Source organism: Solanum stenotomum, chromosome 1 (assembly GCF_019186545.1).
Source record: "Solanum stenotomum isolate F172 chromosome 1, ASM1918654v1, whole genome shotgun sequence".
NCBI classification, from domain to species: domain Eukaryota; kingdom Viridiplantae; phylum Streptophyta; class Magnoliopsida; order Solanales; family Solanaceae; genus Solanum; species Solanum stenotomum.
In genome coordinates, this window is record NC_064282.1 from 49009661 (window position 1) to 49033395 (window position 23735).

General features: G+C 30.0%; 1 protein-coding gene and 3 pseudogenes across 1 annotated transcript; all 4 read right to left on the reverse strand.

Annotated features, from left to right (window-relative positions):
• Window positions 1-3162: 3162 nt before the first annotated feature.
• LOC125854865 (agamous-like MADS-box protein AGL80) lies at window positions 3163-4503 on the reverse strand (annotated as a pseudogene).
• Window positions 4504-13530: 9027 nt separating this feature from the next.
• On the reverse strand, window positions 13531-14671 carry LOC125856935 (agamous-like MADS-box protein AGL80; annotated as a pseudogene).
• A 3211-nt stretch (window positions 14672-17882) lies between these two features.
• Window positions 17883-19022, reverse strand: LOC125857729 (agamous-like MADS-box protein AGL92; annotated as a pseudogene).
• A 3206-nt stretch (window positions 19023-22228) lies between these two features.
• On the reverse strand, window positions 22229-23371 carry LOC125857709 (agamous-like MADS-box protein AGL80). The gene has a single exon (XM_049537327.1). The coding sequence runs from the start codon at window positions 23369-23371 to the stop codon at window positions 22229-22231; it is 1143 nt and encodes a 380-aa protein (XP_049393284.1).
• Window positions 23372-23735: the final 364 nt, after the last annotated feature.

The window sequence follows — 23735 nt, forward strand, 5'->3', positions numbered from 1 at the left end:
GGCTAAAAATGTGGAGGAGGAGGGGAAATGTGTTTATTAGGATATGGGAGATGAAATGGATTTATTATTCTTATTGTTGTTGTTTGTTACGTTTCTTTGCTAAGAATTGTCATCTATTTATAGGGTACAAATAAATTTTTAAATAATTTGAATTAGAGAACACTTAGTTGTCATGGGTACTATTTTGGCATAAAAATAAATGAGGGTAGATTTGATACCAAATTAGATTCCATCATCTTGAGATTAATATAGTTATGACTCTAGTCTTATGTTGAACAAATCTTTTTGAGTCAAAATTTTCTTATTAGGAAAATAATTTAATTGATTTAGATTTAAGTAAGTAATATCTATAAAAACAACTGACTATAGAGTTTTAACAAATGTTTTTTTAAAGAAAGATTGAAATTTTTTATATTTTAATTTATGAATGTAAATGGATAAATTTTGAAACAAGTGAAAATTTGAAATATATTGCCAAAAAAATTGAAATATTAATTTTAAATTTTTTTTGAATAATATAATAAAAATTAATTTCATTATTAGTAAAATTGAAATATTTATTGAATATTAAATGAAGATATGTGTATGATTATTGCCATTGCAATGCTTATAAAAGCATATTATAATTTTTTCCAATTTTGGAAGAAATCATATTTAGTAGAAATTTTATATTGCTTTCAATTATATTAAAAATCAAATCATGCCCTACATTAAAAAAAATTTAAATCAGTTTCAAGGAAAATTAGTACATAAATAATTGCACAAGACACTTACCAAACAAATGTGTTTACAAATATTGAGGAAATAACAAAGAATTTTGTTTCATTTTAAGAATGGTATTCAATTATATTACAATTAAAATCATTCTAAAATTTTGTTTTTGTTACATTAAAAAATTTCTAAATTAGTTTCGAGCAAAAGTAATGCATAAAATAATTGCACAAAGCACTTACCAAACTAATGTGATTACACATATTGACGAAAGAAAAGTGAATTTTGTTTCATTTTAAGAATAATATTCAATTATATTAAAAATCAAATCATGCTCAAATTTAGTTTTTGTTTCAATAAGAAAGAATTCTAAATTTGTTTAGAGCAAAAACAATACATAAATAATTGCAGAAGATACTAATCAAACTTATGTGTTTACACATATTGAGGAAATAACAGAGAATTTTGTTTCATTTTAAGAATAGAATTCAACTATATTTAAAATCAAATCATTCGCAAATTTGTTTTTGTTACATTAAAAAAAATTCCAAGTTAGTTTCGAGCAAAAGCAATACATACAAAATATTGCAATTAAAATCTAGTTGAATCTTCTATCCTTAACCATATAAGAAAAGGAAGTTAATATCTCCAAAGGTCACTCAACTTTGAAAATTTATCTACTAAATTCATTGAACTTCGTTTTGTATCAATAAAATCACTCAACTTACACATTTGTATCAATAAAATCACTCTTAAAGCTTTTTTGACTTGTCTATCATAATATACCGTTAAATGTTAATTTCGTCATCTTCTTTCTTTTTTTCTCCCACAATTCTCGTCAAAGCTAACAAACTGACTAAATGAATTAACTTTTAACAAACATAAAAATCAAAACAGGTATATTCATACTAATTAAAGACTATTCAAGTTAATAATTTGACAATATATGACAAGATCCAATGCCATCTACAAAGACCATCTCCAAGACAAGCCAAATAAAGTTCTTATTTATTATTCTTAATTTTAATCCCAATACATTTTAGCTGAACTTCACAATGTCTTTTATTTTCTTTTTTGGAACTCTTAATTATTATTTTTTAAAAAAAATCTTTATAACTAAATTAATCATAAGCAAGCAAAAAATTACTAATTCCATGAGTTGCTAGAGTGAGGTAAAGTTTAAACCAAAATACATCGTAACAAATTCACGGGATTAAGAGTGATTTTATTGATACAAAGATCAAAGTTGGGAGATTTTATTGATATAATGGTCTAAGTTGAGTGATTTCTTTTTATACAAACCAAAGTTCAATGACTTTGCTAGATAAATTCTTAAAATTTAGTGATCTTTATAAATATTAACTCTAAGAAAAAGCAAGTTGTTTTCACCATTAAACTCATTGCAAAGAGAAAAATAAAAAAATGAATTTTCTCTCCCAAAACGCATTTCCTCTCTTCCAGAAATTGGAGTGATTACACTTTATTTAAGGAGAAAAATAATTAATAATCTTGATCCTAGAAATGTTATATATGTGGGTAAAACTTCTTCTTTTCTTTTTCTGTTTTTGGTTTTCGTTTTCATATACATATATTTTTTAAAATGTTATCCGAGGAAAACAACTTTTTTAAAAGCAATTGAATATAACGAAGAAACAAGTACGCCCTTCAATAGTTAAACCACATAAAGAAAAAATCTTAGTTGAGCGAAGAAATTTCAACCTGCCTAGCAATATTTGGATTAAATATCTTCTTTAATTTCTCAAGAAAATAATAACTTCTCCCCTAAACATTCATTCATCATCATTTTGTTTTTATTTTTCCATCATGATTATAAATTTTGGAAACAATACAACTCGATTAAGGATGTTAAAATCAAAACATAAATGACGGCAAGTAATGTATTAAGTGCTTGTTATAATGTTCTCATACTTTACTTAACCACACAAAAAGTACACTACCTCAAAAATGATCTTCAGAGGCAATGAATTAAGGATAATAACTCAATTACTGTTATGTATGTATTTTTAGTGGCAATGAGCACACTTTGTAGATGTCCCTAAAGGCTTTAGTGACATTGAATTTGATGGCTCTGAACTATTGTCATGATTAGAAATTTATTTTGATACTGAAGTGCAAACATATCTACTTATAATTAAACTCTTACTAGCAAGATTAGATCAAAGGAGATGACAATTATTGGATTGATCAAGGAGGTTCTATTGCCTGATAAATTCGATACATAAAAAGTATTTTCTTAGAGTAATTATGAAGAATCTCTTTAATTAACCTTCTGTGTGAAAAAACTAGACAAAGATTATTCAGTAAGTAAAATAAATTACAGCCTTTTTGACAAAGCAAGAAATTAAAGTAGGTAGTATAAATATACTCGAATAAGATGGATCCTAACAGACTTATAAAACAGTATAAATAGTAGACATTGATCATATATCCTTATAAGTTGTTGTGGTGGTGGTGATGTGGATATTGTACATTAATGTCGAATGATGTATCATCAAGTAAAGTCATTATCTCATCATCATTCAAACCCAGCAACTCAGAAAATGAAGGACTCTGTGGAATGCCTAATGAGCCATCAATATTGTTATCCATTGGCACTGATGCACTCATGGAGGGGATATTCATCAAAGGTTCTATTTGTGGTGCCGTTGAAGGAAACACTAAATTAGACATTGGAAGAGTAATCATCGGTGAAAGCATTGGATAAGCCATTGTTGTTGGAAGGATTGGATAGGCCATTTCAGGATACCTTTATGAAGATAACAAAGAAGGAACCTGTGAAAGATCCACAAGTGGAACCATTTGAGGAGGAGTCCTCAAAGGGGACATGAATTGAGGTATTTGAGCAGGAGCGTTTGAAGGAACCATTAATAGAGCAGTCAGAGGAAGAGTTGCATCAGGAACCAAATTAAGAGGAGCCCTTGGCCTCTTGAAGTTGGTCCCACTAGGTATATTAGATGAAACCAGAAGAGGAATCTCGGATAGTACTGGAACATCAACAGGGGTCAAAAGAGGAGCCCATGACATGTCAAAGTTGGTCACACCAGAATCCATCGGTCCAGCAATAGGTTGAGGAGCATTTGATGTAGAACCTTCTTCGTGAGTTTTTGCTTTGATCCCATCATTTATCAGTTTGAGGTTTTTATTGATCACATAACAGAGATCGTTGAGATCTTCTGGGTGGCAACTATTGGGCATCTCGGGCCGGATTCACTAACCTAACTCACCCTTAAGGAGGCTTTTCCATAGTTGGGTGTCTGCTTTACTGTGATTTACGAAGGCTAGACAAGTGGTACACTTCACACCAACCCAATCTTGAGTCGATGTCCACTATGAAGATCTGTACGAAAGTTTTTATGTCGCCCGACTGGGGCGAATAGCCCAGCGACTCCAAACACAATATCTTAAGTGCCTCTTCACCTTTCGACAATCCATACATCTGGTTTGTATACTCCATTTTCTTGTTTTCCTTCCTTACCTTCTCAATTTTCTCGATCCTTTTCTTGGTTCTCTTTTCGTGTGTTTTCATTATCTTTTATTTCTTCTCCTCTGGAAGATCGATAAATTTGTAAACGTGCCGGTAGCATCTTCATGATTTGGAAACATCTCAGCTTCATTGTGGTAAGGGCTATTGACTAAGGTAGCCAATTCAACATCGCAAAGGGTGTTGAGTTCACGAGCCTTGGTTAAAAATCCCTTTTGTCGTTTTCTATATGAGACTCTCCTCTCAGTGCTATTTTCCATGAAAGACAACTTCACTTTCTTTCTAACCATGGCTATAAATGAGAAAGAGGAGGAGAAATGTGTTTATTAGGATATGAGGGATGAAATGGATTTATTATTCTTATTGTTGTTGTGTGTTACATTTCTTTGCTTAGAATTGTCTTCTATTTATAGGGTACAAATAAATTTTTAAATAATTTGAATTAGAGAACACTTAGTTGCCATGGGTACTATTTTGGCATAAAAATAAATGAGGGTAGATTTGATACCAAATTAGATTACATCATTTTGAGATTAATACAGTTAATACTGTAGTCTTATGTTGAACAAATCTTTTTGAGTCAAAATTTTCTTATTAGGAAAATAATTTAATTGATTTAGATTTAAGTAAGTATTATCTATAAAAACAACTGACCATAGAGTATTAACAAATATTTTTTTAAAGAAAGATTGAAAATTTATATATTTTTATTTATGAATGTAAAAGGATAAATTTTGAAACAAGTGAAAATTTGAAATATTGGCCAAAAAAATTGAAATATTAATTTTAAATTTTTTTGAATAATATAATAAAAATTAATTTCATTATTAATAAAATTGAAATATTTATTGAATATGAAATGAAGATATGTGTATGATTATTTCCATTGCAATGCTTATAAAAGCATATTATAATTTTTTCCAATTTTGGAAGAAACCATATTTAGTAGAAATTTTATATTGCTTTCAATTATATTAAAAATCATATCATGCTCAAATTTTAATTTTGTTACAATAAAAAAATTTTAAATCTGTTTCAAGGCAAATTACTACATAAATAATTGCACAAGACACTTACCAAACTAATGTGTTTACACATATTGAGGAAATAACAAAGAATTTTGTTTCATTTTAAGACTAGTATTCAATTATATTAAAATTCAAATCATTCTCAAATTTTGTATTTGGTACATTAAAAAATTTCTCAATTAGTTTCGAGCAAAAGCAAAACATAAAATAATTGTACAAAGCACTTACCTAACTAATGTGATTACACATATTGAGGAAAGATAAGTGAATCTTGTTTCATTTTAAGAATAATATTCAATTATATTAAAAATCAAATCTTTCTCAAATTAAGTTTTTGTTTCATTAAGAAAGAATTCTAAATTTGTTTCGAGCAAAAACAATACATAAATAATTGCACAAGATACTTATCAAACTTATGTGTTTACACATAACGAGGAAATAAAAGAGAATTTTGTTTCATTTTAAGAATAGTATTCAACAATATATAAAATCAAATCATTCTCAAATTTTATTTTGTTGCATTAAAAAAAATTCCAAGTTAGTTTCGAGAAAAAGAATTACATACAAAATATCACAATTAAAATCTAGTTGAATCATCTATCCTTAACCATATACCATATCTTCATAGGTCACTCAACTTTGAAAATTTATCTAGTAAAATCATTAAATTTTGTTTTGTATCAATAAAATCACTCAACTTACACAATTGTATCAATAAAATCACTCTTAATGCTTTTTTGACTTGTCTATCATAATATACCGTTTATGGGGTTTTAAAAGGTGTGAATGAAAAATGAAGAGTTGCAACTTTTATGAAGAGTTGTGACTTTGATGAAAAGTTGCGACTTTTACGAAGAATTGTGACTTTCATGAAATGTTGCGACTTTTATGAAAAAGTTATGACTTTTATGAGATGTTGTGACTTTTATGAAAGGTGGTGACCTTTTCGAAAGATTGTGACTTTTCAAAGGTTTGTGACTTTTCCGGTAAGGCACAATAAGAACCTTTCACACTACCCTCTGTTTTCTATAAATTGAGGGATTTCCTCTCATTTTAACTATAGAATTTCTGAACTTCTTCTTCTACTACTAAATCTAGTATTCTAAGTGTACTTTACTGTTGTTGAGTGGCTCGCTGACACCAGCGTTTTGGGTATCAATACACTGGTGATTGAGATCATTCTATCCTGGGAGGACATATTCCAAATCAAACCTCGGTTACTAGAGGGGAATAATTTCCTTAAGGGGATACTGTGCATTCAGTGGGCTTAAGGAAATTATTATACTGTTGGTATTTCTTGTATTCTACTGATTGAGAGAAAAAGATCATGGAAGTAGAAGTTTAAGGCATTACTTCTCCATAATTTGACACTAGGTAACCTTCTTATTATTTATCTAAGGAGGAAAATAGTTTCTAAGAGTTAACAATTTTGATTTTTTATCATGTGTATCTTTGGACAAAGATCTGCAAATATTTGTTGTGGAATGAATTTTTCTTGGCAAATAGTATTGCCTTTAAAATTCTTTAGTTTGCAAAATGAGAGATGCACATTTTTGTTTGATAAAATAGTATGTCAAAATGTTATAGTTGGAAGACTATTTGAAAAGAAAAACATTTCTATGTGATAAAGAATATGTTTAATTCTGTTTAGAGACTAAAAAAAAAAAAAAAAAACTTTTGTAGTTTTGTACTCCATGTGAAATTTGATTGTGTCTGATTTTTGTAGGCTAAAATCTTTTGTAGTTTATTACTCTGATAAATCAGACTATGCAACTGGTTTGAAAAATTATGAAAACTTCACATAATAAGTCTATGTTGTACTTTTGACTTTCTATAAACTCACTGTTATATAGAAACAAATTGTACAAATTTTTTTGTCTTTATTGTTAGTATTCTAAGTACTAAGTTGTATGTCTATTTGTGATAGATGAAAAAATACCAGTGACTTAGAGTTTGTGATTTTGTGCCTCTATGAATGAACTTTGACACTATGTAAATATTGTCAAAGAGAATTGAAGCAATATAATTCTTTTGTAGAATAATATTTCCAAAAGAGGTTTCATAGTGCCAATGACATTTTGATGGTCTGGAAAAATATGTGAAAAAACCATTTTCAAATACTTGAAAAATATTTTTGAGATCACATTTAAAATGTGGGGGTTCTTTGCTTATGATAAAGATAAAATTAGACTTGGTGTCTAATTTAATTTTGGAGCAAAAGATATGAAATTCAATGGTACTTTTGTATTATGTTAGACCCACAAAATTCTTGGAGTATATTCGGTATTGTGGTTGAGTTTCTCTATTACTAGTATATGATGTGACTAGTATGAAACTACCAAATTATATATATACTTGTTCAAAATAAAAGTGTTCTTTTATGAAAAAGTGTCACTTAAAATGTTGTGATTTTTCATGAAAATATGTCTATTATAATAAAAGTATTTGCATAGACATGAATATTGGTGAATAATTATTCGTTATGTTTTGTAAAAGAAACATTTGGATTATATTGCCTTTATTGGACCTGATGAAACTTTGTTCACGGGTAGTTCTATAACAATCAAATTGAAAGTTATGGAAAGGTCCTGCTGAAAAGGACATTTGACAAGGTGATGACTCTAAACAATGTTTGTGTCATACAAAATTGTAAGAAATAGGAACAAATATCTGTGAGAAAAAGCTACCTCGCGGAGAGCTTTTCAAACTCAATATTTTTATTTGTTCTTACTTGCTTGAGTCAAACTGTTTGTGACATGAATACTTGGGACATGTCAATTACAAAACCTTGTAAGGAAAATTGATCAACTTAGAGGTTTTGTCTAACTTTGAGTGCAATAAATAAATAAAAAAAAATGTCAAGTTTGTGTGAAATCTAAGTATGCTGAGCATTCTTATAAATCTGTTGAAAGGAATTCTAATCCCTTAGAATTGATTTACATTGACATTTGTGATATGAAGTCAACACCATCTCATGGTAGAAAAAAGTATTTCGTAACTTTCATTGACAATTGCATTAGAAATGACTATGTCTATTTGCTGAATGGTAAGGATGAAGCAATAGAAACGTCTAGACAATATAATATTGAAGTTGAAAATCAGTTGGGAAAAAGATAAGAAGTAATAGGGATGGAGAGTATAAATCTCATTTTGCAGAAATATGTTTGTAAAGTGGAATTATCCATCAAACTGCTGCCCTATTCACCTCAATCTAAAGGAAAAAAAAAACTTAACTTTGAAGGAAATGGTCAATGCATTACTTATGAGTTCTGGTTTACCACAAAACTTGTGTGGAGGAACTATCCTTACTTCAAAAGGGAACAACAAAAAGTTTTGCCTTTTCATAAAGAAAGCAATAAAAAGTTTTATTTTTCCAGGACACAATCTATTCCATATGAGAAATGGAAATGAAGGAAATCCAACTTGAAATATTTCAAAGTGTGGGGGTGTCTAGCCAAAGTCCAAGTTCCTATTTCTAAAAGGATTAAAATAGGACCTAAGACAGTGGACTGTAATATTAGACTTGAGTAGTCTAGTGAAAGGTCTAAACGACCTTGGAAAGAATAAAAGGATAATGTACTTAATAAAGATATTCCGAGGTATAGTCAATGTCAAAGGACATCTACTTTCTTCGAATATGATTTTGTAACATTTCTTGTGTCTTCTGTAGACTCATCCTTTTGGACAGATGGTGTTAATAGTGAGATTGGTTCAATCTTGAGCAATCCTATTGGAAGTTGGTTGATCTTCCCCCAGGAAATAAACTTTTGGGTTCAAAGTGAATCCTCAAAAGGAAAATGAAAGTCGATGGAATTGTTGACAGATATAAAGCAAGACAAAAAACAAGGTCTTGATCTTTTCGACACATACTCGCCAGTAACTAGAATTACATTCATTTGGATGTTAATTTTGTTAGTTGTGGTATATGACCTCCAAATTCATCAAATGAATGTGAAAACAACTCTCTTAAATGGAGAATTGGAGGAAGAAATTTACATGGAACAACCCGAGGGTTTTGTGGTTCCTGGTAAAGAAAAGAAAGTGTGCGAACTTGTTAAGTTATTTTATGGACTAAAACAAGCGCCCAAACAATGACATAAGATATTTGACCAAACTATGTTGGTAAATGGATTTAAGAATGATGGAAGTGATAAATGTGTTTACATTAAAATCACTAGGTCATTGTTTGTTTGTATAATTGGTGATATGTTGATCATCAATAGAGACACTAATGACATAAATGCTACTAAACGTATGTTAGAAAAGCAAGTTTGGAATGAAAAATCTTGAAGTTGCTGATGCGATCTTAGGTATAAGAATCCTTAGAACTCCAAGATGTTTAGCATTGTCACGGTCTCATTACATTGAAAAAGTACTTGACTAGTTCAAATATTTGGATTTTAATATTGTCAAGACTCCAATAATGTGAGCTTTACACTTCAAAAGAATGAAGGTGAAAGTGACTCACAATTGGATTATACTAGAGTATTGGGAAGTATGATGTATATCAAAAAGTGTACGCGATCAGATATAGCCTGTGCTATTAATAAACTGAGTCGGTTCACAAATAATCCCAATTAAACTCATTGGATGAAAATGAAAAGAGTTTTGGAGTATTTAAAACATACTCAAAACTATGTCTTGCATTATACAAATATCATACAGTATTGAAAGGATATAGTGATGTAAATTGGATCACCGGGATCAAATAGAGTAAAATCCACGAGTGGATATGTATTTACTCTTGGTGGAGGAGCAGTCTCTTGGAAATTTTCCAAAAAGACATGTATTGCTAGCTCTACAATGATCTCTGAGCTAGGTGCTCTAGATAAGGTTGGTGAACAAGTTGAAAGACTCCGGAATTTCTTGATAGATATTCTTTTTGGCCCAAACCTTTGGCATCAGTATGCATACACTTTGATAGTCAAGATGCAATAGGTAAGGCATGGAGCATGATGTATAACGGAATGTCTCGTCATATAAGACATAGACATGATACCGTTAGAAAACTACTCTCTAGTGGAATTATCACAATTGACTATGTAAAGTCAAAGGATAATGTGTCGGATCCACTTACAAAAAGGCCTAACTAGAGAGAAAGTTGAAAGATCATCTAAGGGAATGGATTTACGGCTTAGGACAAGTCATCATGGCGGTAACTCTATCTAGCAGACTGGAGATCCCAAGAGCTAGATTCAAGGAGAAAAACAAAGTTGTGACTGACGGTTCGGCATTGTCAACAAACTCAATCCATTCTCATGATGAAGACAATGCTCAGGAACAAGGATACAACATTAAGGCTTGTTAATGAGTTAATAAAGCTTAATGTTTTTAATGATTTGCTAAGTTTGGCAGATTTGACCAAATAGTGTATCTACGCGATAACACGGTTAGAAATCACCTATGTGGGTGTGAAGTGTAAGCCGCTTCAAAGAGAATTATTGTCAAAAGCCTATTCTCTATACACTCATGAAACCAGGAGGTGTTCATGGCTGAAACGAACACAACCGTAAGAACCATAAACGGTAAAGGGTTAATTGTGTGACATATGGTTGTCTAGGTATACACCAAAGCTCGACGGTTCAAAGATATCGCATCTACCGATTGACCGAGTATATCCGACATATGTTCACTACGGAAAGTCCAAGGGGAAACCTACTTATCCAGATGCAATTAATTCTTGCTTGTAAAGTACACATATTTGTCCGTTTCTTTGTCTTGGAGTCATTCCCCATTCATGCGGGGGATTGTTGGGTTTTTTAAAGGTGTGAATGGAAAATGAAGAGTTGCGACTTTTATGAAGAGTTGTGACTTTAATGAAGAGTTGCGACTTTTATGAAGAGTTGTGACTTTGATGAAAAGTTGCGACTTTTATGAAGAGTTGTGACTTTTATGAAAAGTTGCGACTTTTATGAAAAGTTGTGACTTTTATGAAAGGTGGTGACCTTTCCGAAAGATTGTGACTTTTCCAAAGGTTTGTGACCTTTCCGGTAAGGCACATTAAGAACCTTTTCACACTACCCTTTGTTTTCTATAAATTGAGGGATTTCCTCTCATTTTATGAACGAATTTTCTGAACTTCTTCTTCTACTACTAAATCTAGTATTCTAAGTGTACTTTACTGCTGTTGAGTGGCTCGCTGACACCAGCGTTTTGGGTATCAATACACTGGTGATTGAGATCATTCTATCCTGGGAGGACATATTCCAAATCAAACCTCGGATACTAGAGGGGAATAATTTCCTTAAGGGGACACTGTGCATTCAGTGGGCTTGATCTTCTTTCTGTTTTTCCAGATTCTGGTATGTGTTACAGATTTTAGATTTGTGAATTAATTTATGTTCTTTTGTTCTTCACTGGTTCATTAAACTTTGGCAACTTCGTGTTTCTACAAAGTTTGTTGGAATCAGTAAGATTCTTTAAGCACAGATTGACAACAATTCTTCTTTAAGAAAAAATATTTCGTATATTTTTCCTAATTTGTTTCTGATTCTAGTTTCTCTACTAGTTTTAATTTTCTAGTTGTGAAAATGTTCTTAAACTTTATTGTGTCTTACTAAGTTCTTCATAGTTTTGTTCTAAGTATCTTAGGAATACAAGATGAACAACACCGTTAAATGTGAATTATGTCATCTTCTTTCTTTTTTTCTCCCACAATTCTCGTCAAAGCTAACGAACTGACTAAATGAATTAACTTTTAACAAACATAAAAATCAAAACAGGTATATTCATACTAATTAAAGACTATTCAAGTTAATAATTTGACAATCTATGACAAGATCCCATGTCATCTACAAAGAGCATCTCCAAGACAAGCCAAATAAAGTTCTTATATATTATTCTTAATTTTAATCCCAATACATTTTAGCTGAACTTCACAATATCTTTTCTTTTCTTTTTTGGAGCTCTAAATTATTATTTTTTTAAAAAAAACTCTTTATAACTAAATTAATCATAAGCAAACAAAAAAGTACTAATTCCATGAGTTGCTAGAGTGAGGTAAAGTTTAAAACCAAAATATATCGTAACAAATTCACGGGATTAAGAGTGATTTTATTGATACAAAGATCAAAGTTGAGAGATTTTATTGATATAAAGGTCTAAGTTGAGTGATTTTTTTTTATACAAAACAAAGTTCAATGACTTTGCTAGATAAATTCTTAAAATTTAGTGATCTTTAGAAATATTAACTCTAAGAAAAAGCAAGTTGTTTTCACCACTGAACTCATTGCAAAGAGAAAAATAAAAAACTGAATTTTCTCTCCCAAATCGCATTTCCTCTCTTCCAGAAATTGGAGTGATTACACTTTATTTAAGGAGGAAAATAATTAATAATCTTGATCCAAGAAATGTTATATATGTGGGTAAAACTTCTTCTTTTCTTTTTCTGTTTTTGGTTTTCTTTTTTCATATATATATATATGTATATATTTTAAAATGTTATCCAAGGAAAACAACGTTTTTTTAAAGAACTTGAATATAACGAAGAAACAAGTGCACCCTTCAATAGTTAAACTACGTAAAGAAAAAATCTTAGCTGAGCGAAAAATTTTTAACCTGCCTAGCAATATTTGGATTAAATATCATCTTTAATTTCTCAAGAAAATAATATCTTCTCCCCTAAATATTCATTCATCATCATTTTGTTTTTATTTTTCCATCATGATTATAACTTTTGGCAACAATACATGTCGATTAAGGATGTTAAAATCAAAACATAAATGAAGGCAAGTAATATATTAAGTGTTTGTTATAATGTTCTCATACTTTAATTAACCACACAAAAAGTACACTACATCAAAAATGATCTTTACAGGCAACGAATTAACGATAATAACTCAAGTATCACTATGTATGTATTTTTAGTGGCAATGAGCACACTTTGTAGATGTTCCTAAAGGCTTTAGCAACATTGGATTTGATGGCTCTGAACTATTGTCATGCTTAAAAAATTATTTTGAAACTGAAGTGCAGACATATCTACTTATAATTAAACTCTTACTAGCAAGATTAGATCAAAGGAGATGACAATAATTGAATTGATCAAGGTGGTTCTATTGCCTGATAAATGAGATATATAAAAATTATTTTCTTAGAGTATATATGAGGAATAACTTTTATTAACCTTCTATATGAAAAAACTAGACAAAGCATATTCAGTAAGCAAAATAAATTACAACGTTTCTGATAAAGCAAAAAATTGAAGTTGGAAGTATAAATATACTCGAATAAGATGGATCCTAACAGACTTATAAAACAGTATAAATAGTAGACATAGATCATATATCCTTATAAGTTGTTGTGGTGGTGGTGATTTGGATCTTGTACATTAATGTCGAATGATGTATCATCAAGTAAAGTCATTATCTCATCATCTTTCAAACTCAGCAACTCAGAAAATGAAGGACTCTGTGGAATGCCTAATGAGCCATCAACATTGTTATCCATTGGCACTGATGCACTCATGGAGGGGATATTCATCAAAGGGTCTATTTGTGGTGCCGTTGGAGGAAACACTAAATTAGACATTGGAGGAGTAATCATCGGTGAAGGCATTGGATAAGCCATTGTTGTTGGGAGGATTGGATAGGCCATTTCAGGATACCTTTGTGAAGATAACAAAGAAGGAACCTGTGAAAGATCCACAAGTGGAACCATTTGAGGAGGAGTCCTCAAAGGGGACATGAATTGAGGTATTTGAGCAAGAGCGTTTGAAGGAACCATTAATGGAGCCGTCAGAGGAAGAGTTACATCAGCAACCAAATTAAGAGGAGCCCTTGGCCTCTCGAAGTTGGTCCCACTAGGTATAGTAAATGAAACCAAAAGAGGAATCTCGGATAGTACTAGAGCATCAATAGGGGCCAAAAGAGGAGCCCATGACTTGTCGAAGTTGGTCCCACCAGAATCCATCGGTCCAACAATTGGTGGAGGAGCATTTGATGTAGAACCTTCTTTGTGAGTTTTTGCTTTGATCCCATCATTTATCAGTTTGAGGTTTTTATTGATCACATAACATAGATCATTGAGATCTTCTAGGTGTCTACTATTGGGCATCTCTTCACCATTCAACATTCTGTACATCTGGATTGTATACACCATTTTTTTATTTTGCTTCCTTACCTTCTCAAGTTCCTTCTCAATTTTTTCGATCCTTTTCTCGGTTATCTTTTCGTGTGTTTTCATGTATTTTTTATGTCTTTTCCTTTGGAAGATCGATAAACTTTGTAAATATGCCGGTAGCAGCTTCATGATTTGGAAGCACCTAAGGTTCATTGTGGTAAGGGCTATTGACTAAGGTAGCCAATTCAACATTGCAAAGGGTGTTGAGTTCATGAGCCTTGGTTTAAAATCCCTTTTGTCGTTTTCTATATGAGACTCTCCTCTCAGTGCTATTTTCTTTGAAAGACAACTTCACTTTCTTTCTAACCATGGCTAAAAATGAGAAAGAGGAGGGGAAATATGTTTATTAGGATATGGGAGATGAAATGGATTTATTATTCTTATTGTTGTTGTGTGTTACGTTTCATTGCTAAGAATTGTCTTCTATTTATAGGGTACAAATAAATTTTTATATAATTTGAATTAGAGAACACTTAGTTGTCATGGGTACTATTTTGGCATAAAAATAAATGAGGGTAGATTTTATACCAAATTAGATTCCATCATCTTGAGATTAATATAGTTATGACTCTAGTCTTACGTTGAACAAATTTTTTTGAGTCAAAATTTTCTTGTTACGAAAATAATTTAATTGATTTAGATTTAATTAACTATTATCTATAAAAACAACTGACCATAGAGTATTAACAAATACTTTTTTAAAGAAAGATTGAAAATTTTTATATTTTAATTTATGAATGTAAAAGGATAAATATTGAAACAAGTGAAAATTTGAAATATTGGCCAAAAAAATTGAAATATTAATTTTAAAAATATTTGAATAGTATAATAAAAATTAATTTCATTATTAATAAAATTCAAATATTTATTGAATATCAAATGAAGATATGTGTATGATTATTGCCATTGCAATGCTTATAAAAGCATATTAGTTTTTTTCCAATTTTGGAAGAAACCATATTTAGTAGAAATTTTATATTGCTTTCCATTATATTAAAAATCAAATCATACTTAAATTTTAATATTGTTACATTAAAAAATTTTTAAATCAGTTTCAAGGCAAATTAGCACATAAATAATTGCACAAGATACTTACCATACTAATGTGTTTACACATATTGAGGAAATAACAAAGAATTTTGTTTCATTTTAAGACTAGTATTCAATTATATTAAAATTCAAATCATTCTCAAATTTTGTTTTTGTTACATTAAAAAATTTCTAAATTAGTTTCGAAAAAAAGCAATACATATAATAATTGCACAAAGCACTTACCAAACTAATGTGATTACACATATTGAGGAAAGATAAGTGAATTTTGTTTCATTTTAAGAATAATATTTAATTATATTTAAAATCAAATAATGCTCAAATTTAGTTTTTGTTTCATTAAGAAAGAATTCTAAATTTTTTTCGATCAAAAACATTACATAAATAATTGCACAAGATACTTATCAAACTTATATGTTTATACAAATTGAGGAAATACAAGAGAATTTTGTTTCATTTTAAGAGTAGTATTCAATTATATTTAAAATCAAATCATTCTCAAATTTGATTTTGTTACATTAAAAAAAATTCCAAGTTAGTTTCGAGCGAAAGCAATACATACAAAATATCACAATTAAAATCTTGTTGAATCTTCTATCCTTAACCATATACGAAAAGGAAGTTAATATCTCCAAAGGTCACTTAACTTTGAAAATTTATCTAAAAAAATCATTAAACTTTGTTGTGTATCAATAAAATCACTCAACCTACACATCTGTATCAATAAAATCACTCTTAATGCTTTTTTGACTTGTCTATCACAATATACCATTAAATGTGAATTTCGTCATCTTCTTTCTTTTTTCTTCCCACAGTTCTCGTCAAAGTTAATGAACTGACTAAATGAATTAACTTTTAACAAACATAAAAATCAAAACAGTTCTATTCATACTAATTAAAGGCTATTCAAGTTAATAATTTGACAATCTATGACAAGATCCAATTCCATCAACAAATACCATATCCAAGACGAGCCAAATAAAGTTCTTACATATTATTCTTAATTTTAATCCCTAACACATTTTAGCGGAACTTCAGCATATCTTTTCTTTTCTTTTTGGGAGCTCTTAATTATTAATTATAAAAAAAAAACTCTTTATAACTAAATTAATCATAAGCAAACAATAAATTACTAATTCCATGAGTTGCTAGAGTGAGGTAAAGTTTAAACCAAAATACATCGTAATAAATTCACGGGATTAAGAGTGATTTTATTGATAGAAAGATCAAAGTTGGGAGATTTTATTGATATAACGGTCTAAGTTGAGTGATTTCTTTTTATACAAAACAAAGTTCAATGACGTTGCAAGATAAATTCTTAAAATTTAGTGAGCTTTAGAAATATTAACTCTAAGAAAAAGTAAGCTGTTTTCACCACTGAACTCATTGCAAAGAGAAAAATAAAAAATGAATTTTCTTTCCCAAATCCCATTTCCTTTCTTCCAGAAATTGGAGTGATTACACTTTATTTAAGGAGGAAAATAATTAATAATCTTGATCCAAGAAATGTTATATATATGGGTAAAACTACTTCTTTTCTTTTTCTGTTTTTGGTTTTCGTTTTCATATATATATATATATATATATATATATATATATATATATATATATATTTTAAAATGTTATTCTAGGAAAACAACGTTTTTTTAAAGCACTTGAATATAACGAAGAAACATGTACGCCCTTCAATAGTTAAAACACATAAAAATAAAATCTTAGTTGAGCGAGAAAATTTCAACCTGCCTAGCAATATTTGGATTAAATATCTTCTTTAACTTCTCAAGAAAATAATATCTTCTACCCTAAACATTCATTCATCATCATTTTGTTTTTATTTTTCCATCATGATTATAAATTTTGGCAACAATATAACTCGATTAAGGCTGTTAAAATCAAAACATAAATGAAGGCAAGTAATATATTAAATGTTTGTTATAATGTTCTCATACTTTAATTAACCACACAAAGAGTACACTACATCAAAAATGATCTTTAGAGGCAATACATTAACGATAATAACTCAATTACCGCTATGTATGTATTTATAGTGGCAATGAGCACACTTTGTAGATGTCCCTAAAGGCTTTAGCGACATTGGATTTGATGGCTCTGAACTATTGTCATGCTTAGAAATTTATATTGAAACTGAAGTGCAGACATAGCTACTTATAATTAAACACTTATTAGCAAGATTAGATCAAAGGAGATGACAATAATTGGATTGATCAAGGAGGCTCTATTGCCTAATAAATTCGATACACAAAAAGTATTTTCTTAGAGTAAATATGAAGAATAAGTTTAATTAACCTTCTATGTGAAAAAACTAGACAAAGCTTATTCAGTAAGCAAAATAAATTACAGCCTTTTTGACAAAGCAAGAAATTAAAGTTGGAAGTATAAATATACTCGAATAAGATGGATCCTAACAGATTTATAAAACAACATAAATAGTAGACATTGATCATATATCCTTATAAGTTGTTGTGGTGGTGGAGATTTGGATCTTGTACATTAATGTCGAATGATGTATCATCAAGTAAAGTCATTATCTCATCATCATTCAAACTCAGCAACTCAGAAAATGTAGGACTCTGTGGAATGCCTAATGAGCCATCAACATTGTTATCCATTGGCACTGATGCACTAATGGAGGGGATATTCATCAAAGGGTCTATTTATGGTGACGTTGGAGCAAACACTAAATTAGACAATGGAGGAGTAATCATCGGTGAAGGCATTGGATAAGCCATTGTTGTTGGAAGGATTGGATAGGCCATTTCAGGATACCTTTGTGAAGATAACAAAGAAGGAACCTGTGAAAGATCCACAAGTGGAACCATTTGAGGAAGAGTCCTCAAAGGGGACATGAATTGAGGTATTTGAGCAGGAGCGTTTGAAGGAACCATTAATGGAGCCGTCAGAGGAAGAGTTACATCAGCAACCAAATTAAGAGGAGCCCTTCGCCTCTCGAAGTTGGTCCGACTAAGTACAGTAGATGAAACCAAAAGAGGAATCTCAGATAGTACTGGAGCATCAATAGGGGTCAAAAGAGGAGCCCATGACATGTCGAAGCTGGTCCCACCAGAATCCATCGGTCCAACAATAGGTTGAGGAGCATTTGATGTAGAACCTTCTTCCTGAGTTTTTGCTTTGATCCCATCATTTATCAGTTTGAGGTTTTTATTGATCACATAACAGAGATCGTTGAGATCTTTTGGGTGCCTACTATTGAGCATCTCTTCACCATTCAACAATCCATACATCTGGTTTGTATACTCCATTTTCTTGTTTTCCTTCCTTACCTTCTCAAGTTCCTTCTCAATTTTCTCGATCCTTTTCTTGGTTATCTTTTCGTGTGTTTTCATGTTTTTTGATTTCTTCTCCTCTGGAAGATTGATAAACTTTGTAAACATGCCGGTAGCAGCTTCATGATTTGGAAACACCTCAGGTTCATTGTGGTAAGGGCTATTGACTAAGGTAGCCAATTCAACATCGCAAAGGGTGTTGAGTTCATGAGCCTTGGTTAAAAATCCCTTTTGTCGTTTTCTTTATGAGACTCTCCTCTCTGTGCTATTTTCCATGAAAGCCAGCTTCACTTTCTTTCTAACCATGGTTAAAAATGAGAAAGAGGAGGAGAAATGTGTTTATTAGGATATGGGGGATGGAAATGATTTATTATTCTTATTGTTGTTGTGTGTTACGTTTCTTTGCTAAGAATTGTTTTCTATTTATAGGGTACAAATAAATTTTTAAATAATTTGAATTAGAGAACACTTAGTTGTCATGGGTACTATTTTGGCATAAAAATAAATGAGGGTAGATTTGATACCAAATTAGATTCCATCATCTTGAGATTAATATAGTTATGGCTCTAGTCTTACGTTGAACAAATCTTTTTGAGTCAAAATTTTCTTATTAGGAAAATAATTTAATTGATTTAGATTTAAGTAAGTATTATCTATAAAAACAACTGACCATAGAGTATTAACAAATGCTTTTTTAAAGAAAGATTGAAAATTTTTATATTTTAATTTATGAATGTAAAAGGATAAATTTTGAAACAAGTGAAAATTTGAAATATTGGCCAAAAAAATTGAAATATTAATTTTTAAAATATTTGAATAATATAATACAAATTAATTAAATTATTAATAAAATTCAAATATTTATTGAATATTAAATGAAGATATGTGTATGATTATTGCCATTGCAATGCTTATAAAAGCATATTATGTTTTTTTCCAATTTTGGAAGAAACCATATTTAGTAGAAATTTTATATTGCTTTCAATTATATTATAAATCAAATCATGCTCAAATTTTAATTTTGTTACATTAAAAAAAAATTTAAATCAGTTTCAAGGCAAATTAGTACATAAATAATTGCACAAGACACTTACCAAACTAATGTGTTTACAGATATTGAGGAAATAACAAAAAATTTTGTTTCATTTTATGCCTAGTATTCAATTATATTAAAATTCAAATCATTCTCAAATTCTTTCTTTGTTACATTAAAAAAATTCTAAATTAGTTTCAAGCAAAAGCAATACATAAAATAATTGCACAAAGCACTTACCAAACTAATGTGATTACACATATTGAGGAAAGATAAGTGAATTTTGTTTCATTTTAAGAATAATAATCAATTATATTAAAAATCAAATCATGTTCAAATTTAGTTTTTGTTTCATTAAGAAAGAATTCTAAATTTGTTTCGAGCAAAAACAATACATAAATAATTGCACAAGATACTTATCAAACTTATGTGTTTATACATATTGAGGAAATACAAGAGAATTTTGTTTCATTTTAAGAGTAGTATTCAACTATATTTAAATTCAAATCATTCTCAACTTTGATTTTGTTACATTAAAAAAATTCCAAGTTAGTTTTGAGGAAAAGCAATACATACAAAATATCGCAATTAAAATCTTGTTGAATCTTCTATCATTAACCATATACGAAAAGGAAGTTAATATCCCCAAATGTCACTTAACTTTGAAAATTTATCTAGTAAAATCATTAAACTTTGTTTTGTATCAATAAAATCACTCAACCTACACATTTGTATCAATAAAATCACTCAACCTACACATTTGTATCAATAAAATCACTCTTAATGCTTTTTTGACTTGTCTATCACAATATACCCTTAAATGTGAATTTCGTCATCTTCTTTCTTTTTTTCTGCCACAATTCTCTTCAAAGCTAATGAACTGATTAAATGAATTAACTTTTAACAAACATAAAAATCAAAACAGTTCTATTCATACTAATTAAAGACTATTCAAGTTAATAATTTGAAAATCTATGACAAGATCCAATTCCATCAACAAAGACCATATTCAAGACAAGCCAAATAAAGTTCTTATATATTATTCTTAGTTTTAATCCCTAAGACATTTTAGCTGAACTTCACAATATCTTTTATTTTCTTTTTGGGAGCTCTTAATTATTAATTAAAAAAAAACTCTTTATAACTAAATTAATCATAAGCAAACAAAAAATTACTAATTGCATGAGTTGTTAGAGTGAGGTAAAGTTTAAACCAAAATACATCGTAACAAATTAACGGGATTAAGGGTGATTTTATTGATACAGAGATCAAAGTTGGGAGATTTTATTGATATAAAGGTCTAAGTTGAGTGATTTCTTTTTATACAAAATAAAGTTCAATGACCTTTCAAGATAAATTCTTAAAATTTAGTGATCTTTAGAAATATTAACTCTAAGAAAAAGTAAGTTGTTTTCATCACTGAACTCATTGCAAAGAGAAAAATAAAAATTGAATTTTCTCTCCCAAATCCCATTGCCTCTCTTCCAGAAATTGGAGTGATTACACTTTATTTAAGGAGGAAAATAATTAATAATCTTGATCCAAGAAATGTTATATATGTGGGTAAAACTTCTTCTTTTCTTTTTCTGTTTTTGGTTTTCGTTTTCATATATATATAGTTTTTAAAATGTTATTCGAGGAAAACAACGTTTTTTTAAAGCACTTGAATATAACGAAGAATCATGTACATCCTTAAATTGTTAAACAACATAAAGAAAATAGCTTAGTTGAGCGAAGAAATTTCAATCTGCATAGCAATATTTAGATTAAATATCTTCTTTAATTTTTCAAGAAAATTATATCTTCTCCCCTAAATATTCATTCATCATCATTTTGTTTTTATTTTCCCATCAAGATTATAAATTTTGGCAACAATACAACTCGATTAAGGATGTTAAAATCAAAACATAAATGAAGGCAAGTAATATATTAAGTGTTTGTTATAATGTTCTCATACTTTAATTAACCACACAAAAAGTACACTACATCAAAAATGATCTTTAGAGACAATGAATTAACGATAATAATTCAATTACCGCTATATATGTATTTTTAGTGGCAATGAGCACACTTTGTAGATGTTCCTAAAGGCTTTAGCGACATTGGATTTGATGGCCCTGAACGATTGTCATGCTTAGTAATTTATTTTGAAACTGAAGTGCAGACATATCTACTTATAATTAAACTTTTACTAGCAAGATTAGATCAAAAGAGATGACAATAATTGAATTGATCAAGGAGGCTCTATTGCTTGATAAATTCGATACATAAAAAGTATTTTCTTAGAGTAAATATGAAGAATAACTTTAATTAACCTTCTATGTGAAAAAACTAGACAAAGCATATTCAGTAAGCAAAATAAATTACAGCCTTTTTGACAAAGCAAGAAATTAAAGTTGGAAGTGTAAATATACTCGAATAAGATGGATCCTAACAGACTTATAAAACAGTATAAATAGTAGACATCGATCATATATCCTTATAAGTTGTTGTGATGGTGGTGATTTGGATCTTGTACATTAATGTTGAATGATCTATCATCAAGTAAAGTCATCATGTCATCATCATTCAAACTCAGCATCTCAGAAAATGAAGGTCTCTGTGGAATGCCTAATGAGCCATCAACATTGTTATCCATTGGCACTGATGGACTAATGGAGGGGATATTCATCAAAGCGTCTATTTGTGGTGCCGTTGGAGGAACCACTAAATTAGACATTGGAGGAGTAATCATCGGTGAAGGCATTGTATAAGCCATTGTTGTTGGAAGGATTGGATAGGCCATTTCAGGATACCTTTGTGAAGATAACAACGAAGGAACCTGTGAAAGATCCACAAGTGGAACCATTTGAGAAGGAGTACTCTTCAAAGGGGACATGAATTGAGGTATTTGAGCAGGAGCGTTTGAAGGAACCATTAATGGAGCCGTCAAAGGAAGAGTTACATCAGGAACCAAATTAAGAGGAGCCCTTGGCCTCTCAAAGTTGGTCCCACTAGGTACAGTAGATGAAACCAAAAGAGGAATCTCAGATAGTACTGGAGCATCAATAGGAGCCAAAAGAGGAGCCCTTGACATGTCGAAGCTGGTCCCACCAGAATCCATCGGTCCAGCAATAGGTTGAGGAGCATTTGATGTAGAACCTTTTTCGTGAGTTTTTGCTTTGATCCCATCATTTATTAGTTTAAAGTTTTTATTGATCACATAACAGAGATAGTTGAGATCTTTTGGGTGCCTACTATTGGGCATCTCTTCACCATTCAACAATCCATACATCTGGTTTGTATACTCAATTTTCTTGTTTTCCTTCCTTACCTTCTCAAGTTCCTTCTCAATTTTCTCGATCCTTCTCTCGGTTATCTTTTCGTTTGTTTTCTTGTTTTTTGATCTCTTCTCCTCTGGAAGATTGATAAACTTTGTAAACATGCCGGTAGCAGCTTCATGATTTGGAAACACCTCAGGTTCATTGTGGTAAGGGCTATTGACTAAGGTAGCCAATTCAACATCCCAAAAGGTGTTGAGTTCACGAGCCTTGGTTAAAAATCCCTTTTGTCGTTTTCTATGTGAGACTCTCCACTTAGTGTTATTTTCCTTGAAAGCCAACTTCACTTTCTTTCTAACCATGGCTAAAAATGAGAAAGAGGAGGAGAAATGTGTTTGTTAGGATATGGGGATGAAATGAATTTATTATTCTTATTGTTGTTGTGTGTTACGTTTCTTTACTAAGAATTGTCTTCTATTTATAGGGTACAAATAAATTTTTAAATAATTTGAATTAGAGAACACTTAGTTTTCATGCGTACTATTTTGGCATAAAAATAAATGAAGGTAGATTTGATCTCAAATTAGATTCCATCATCTTGAGATTACTATAGTTATGACTCTAGTCTTTTGTTGAACAAATCTTTTTGAGTCAATTTTCTTATTAGGAAAATAGTTTAATTGATTTAGATTTAAGTAAGTGTTATCTATAAAAAAAAAAAAAACT

What these genes read in the sequence shown, in the direction of transcription:
- LOC125857709 (XM_049537327.1), bottom strand. Translation starts at nt 23,371, where the DNA reads ATGGTTAGAAAGAAAGTGAAGTTGGCTTTCAAGGAAAATAACACTAAG.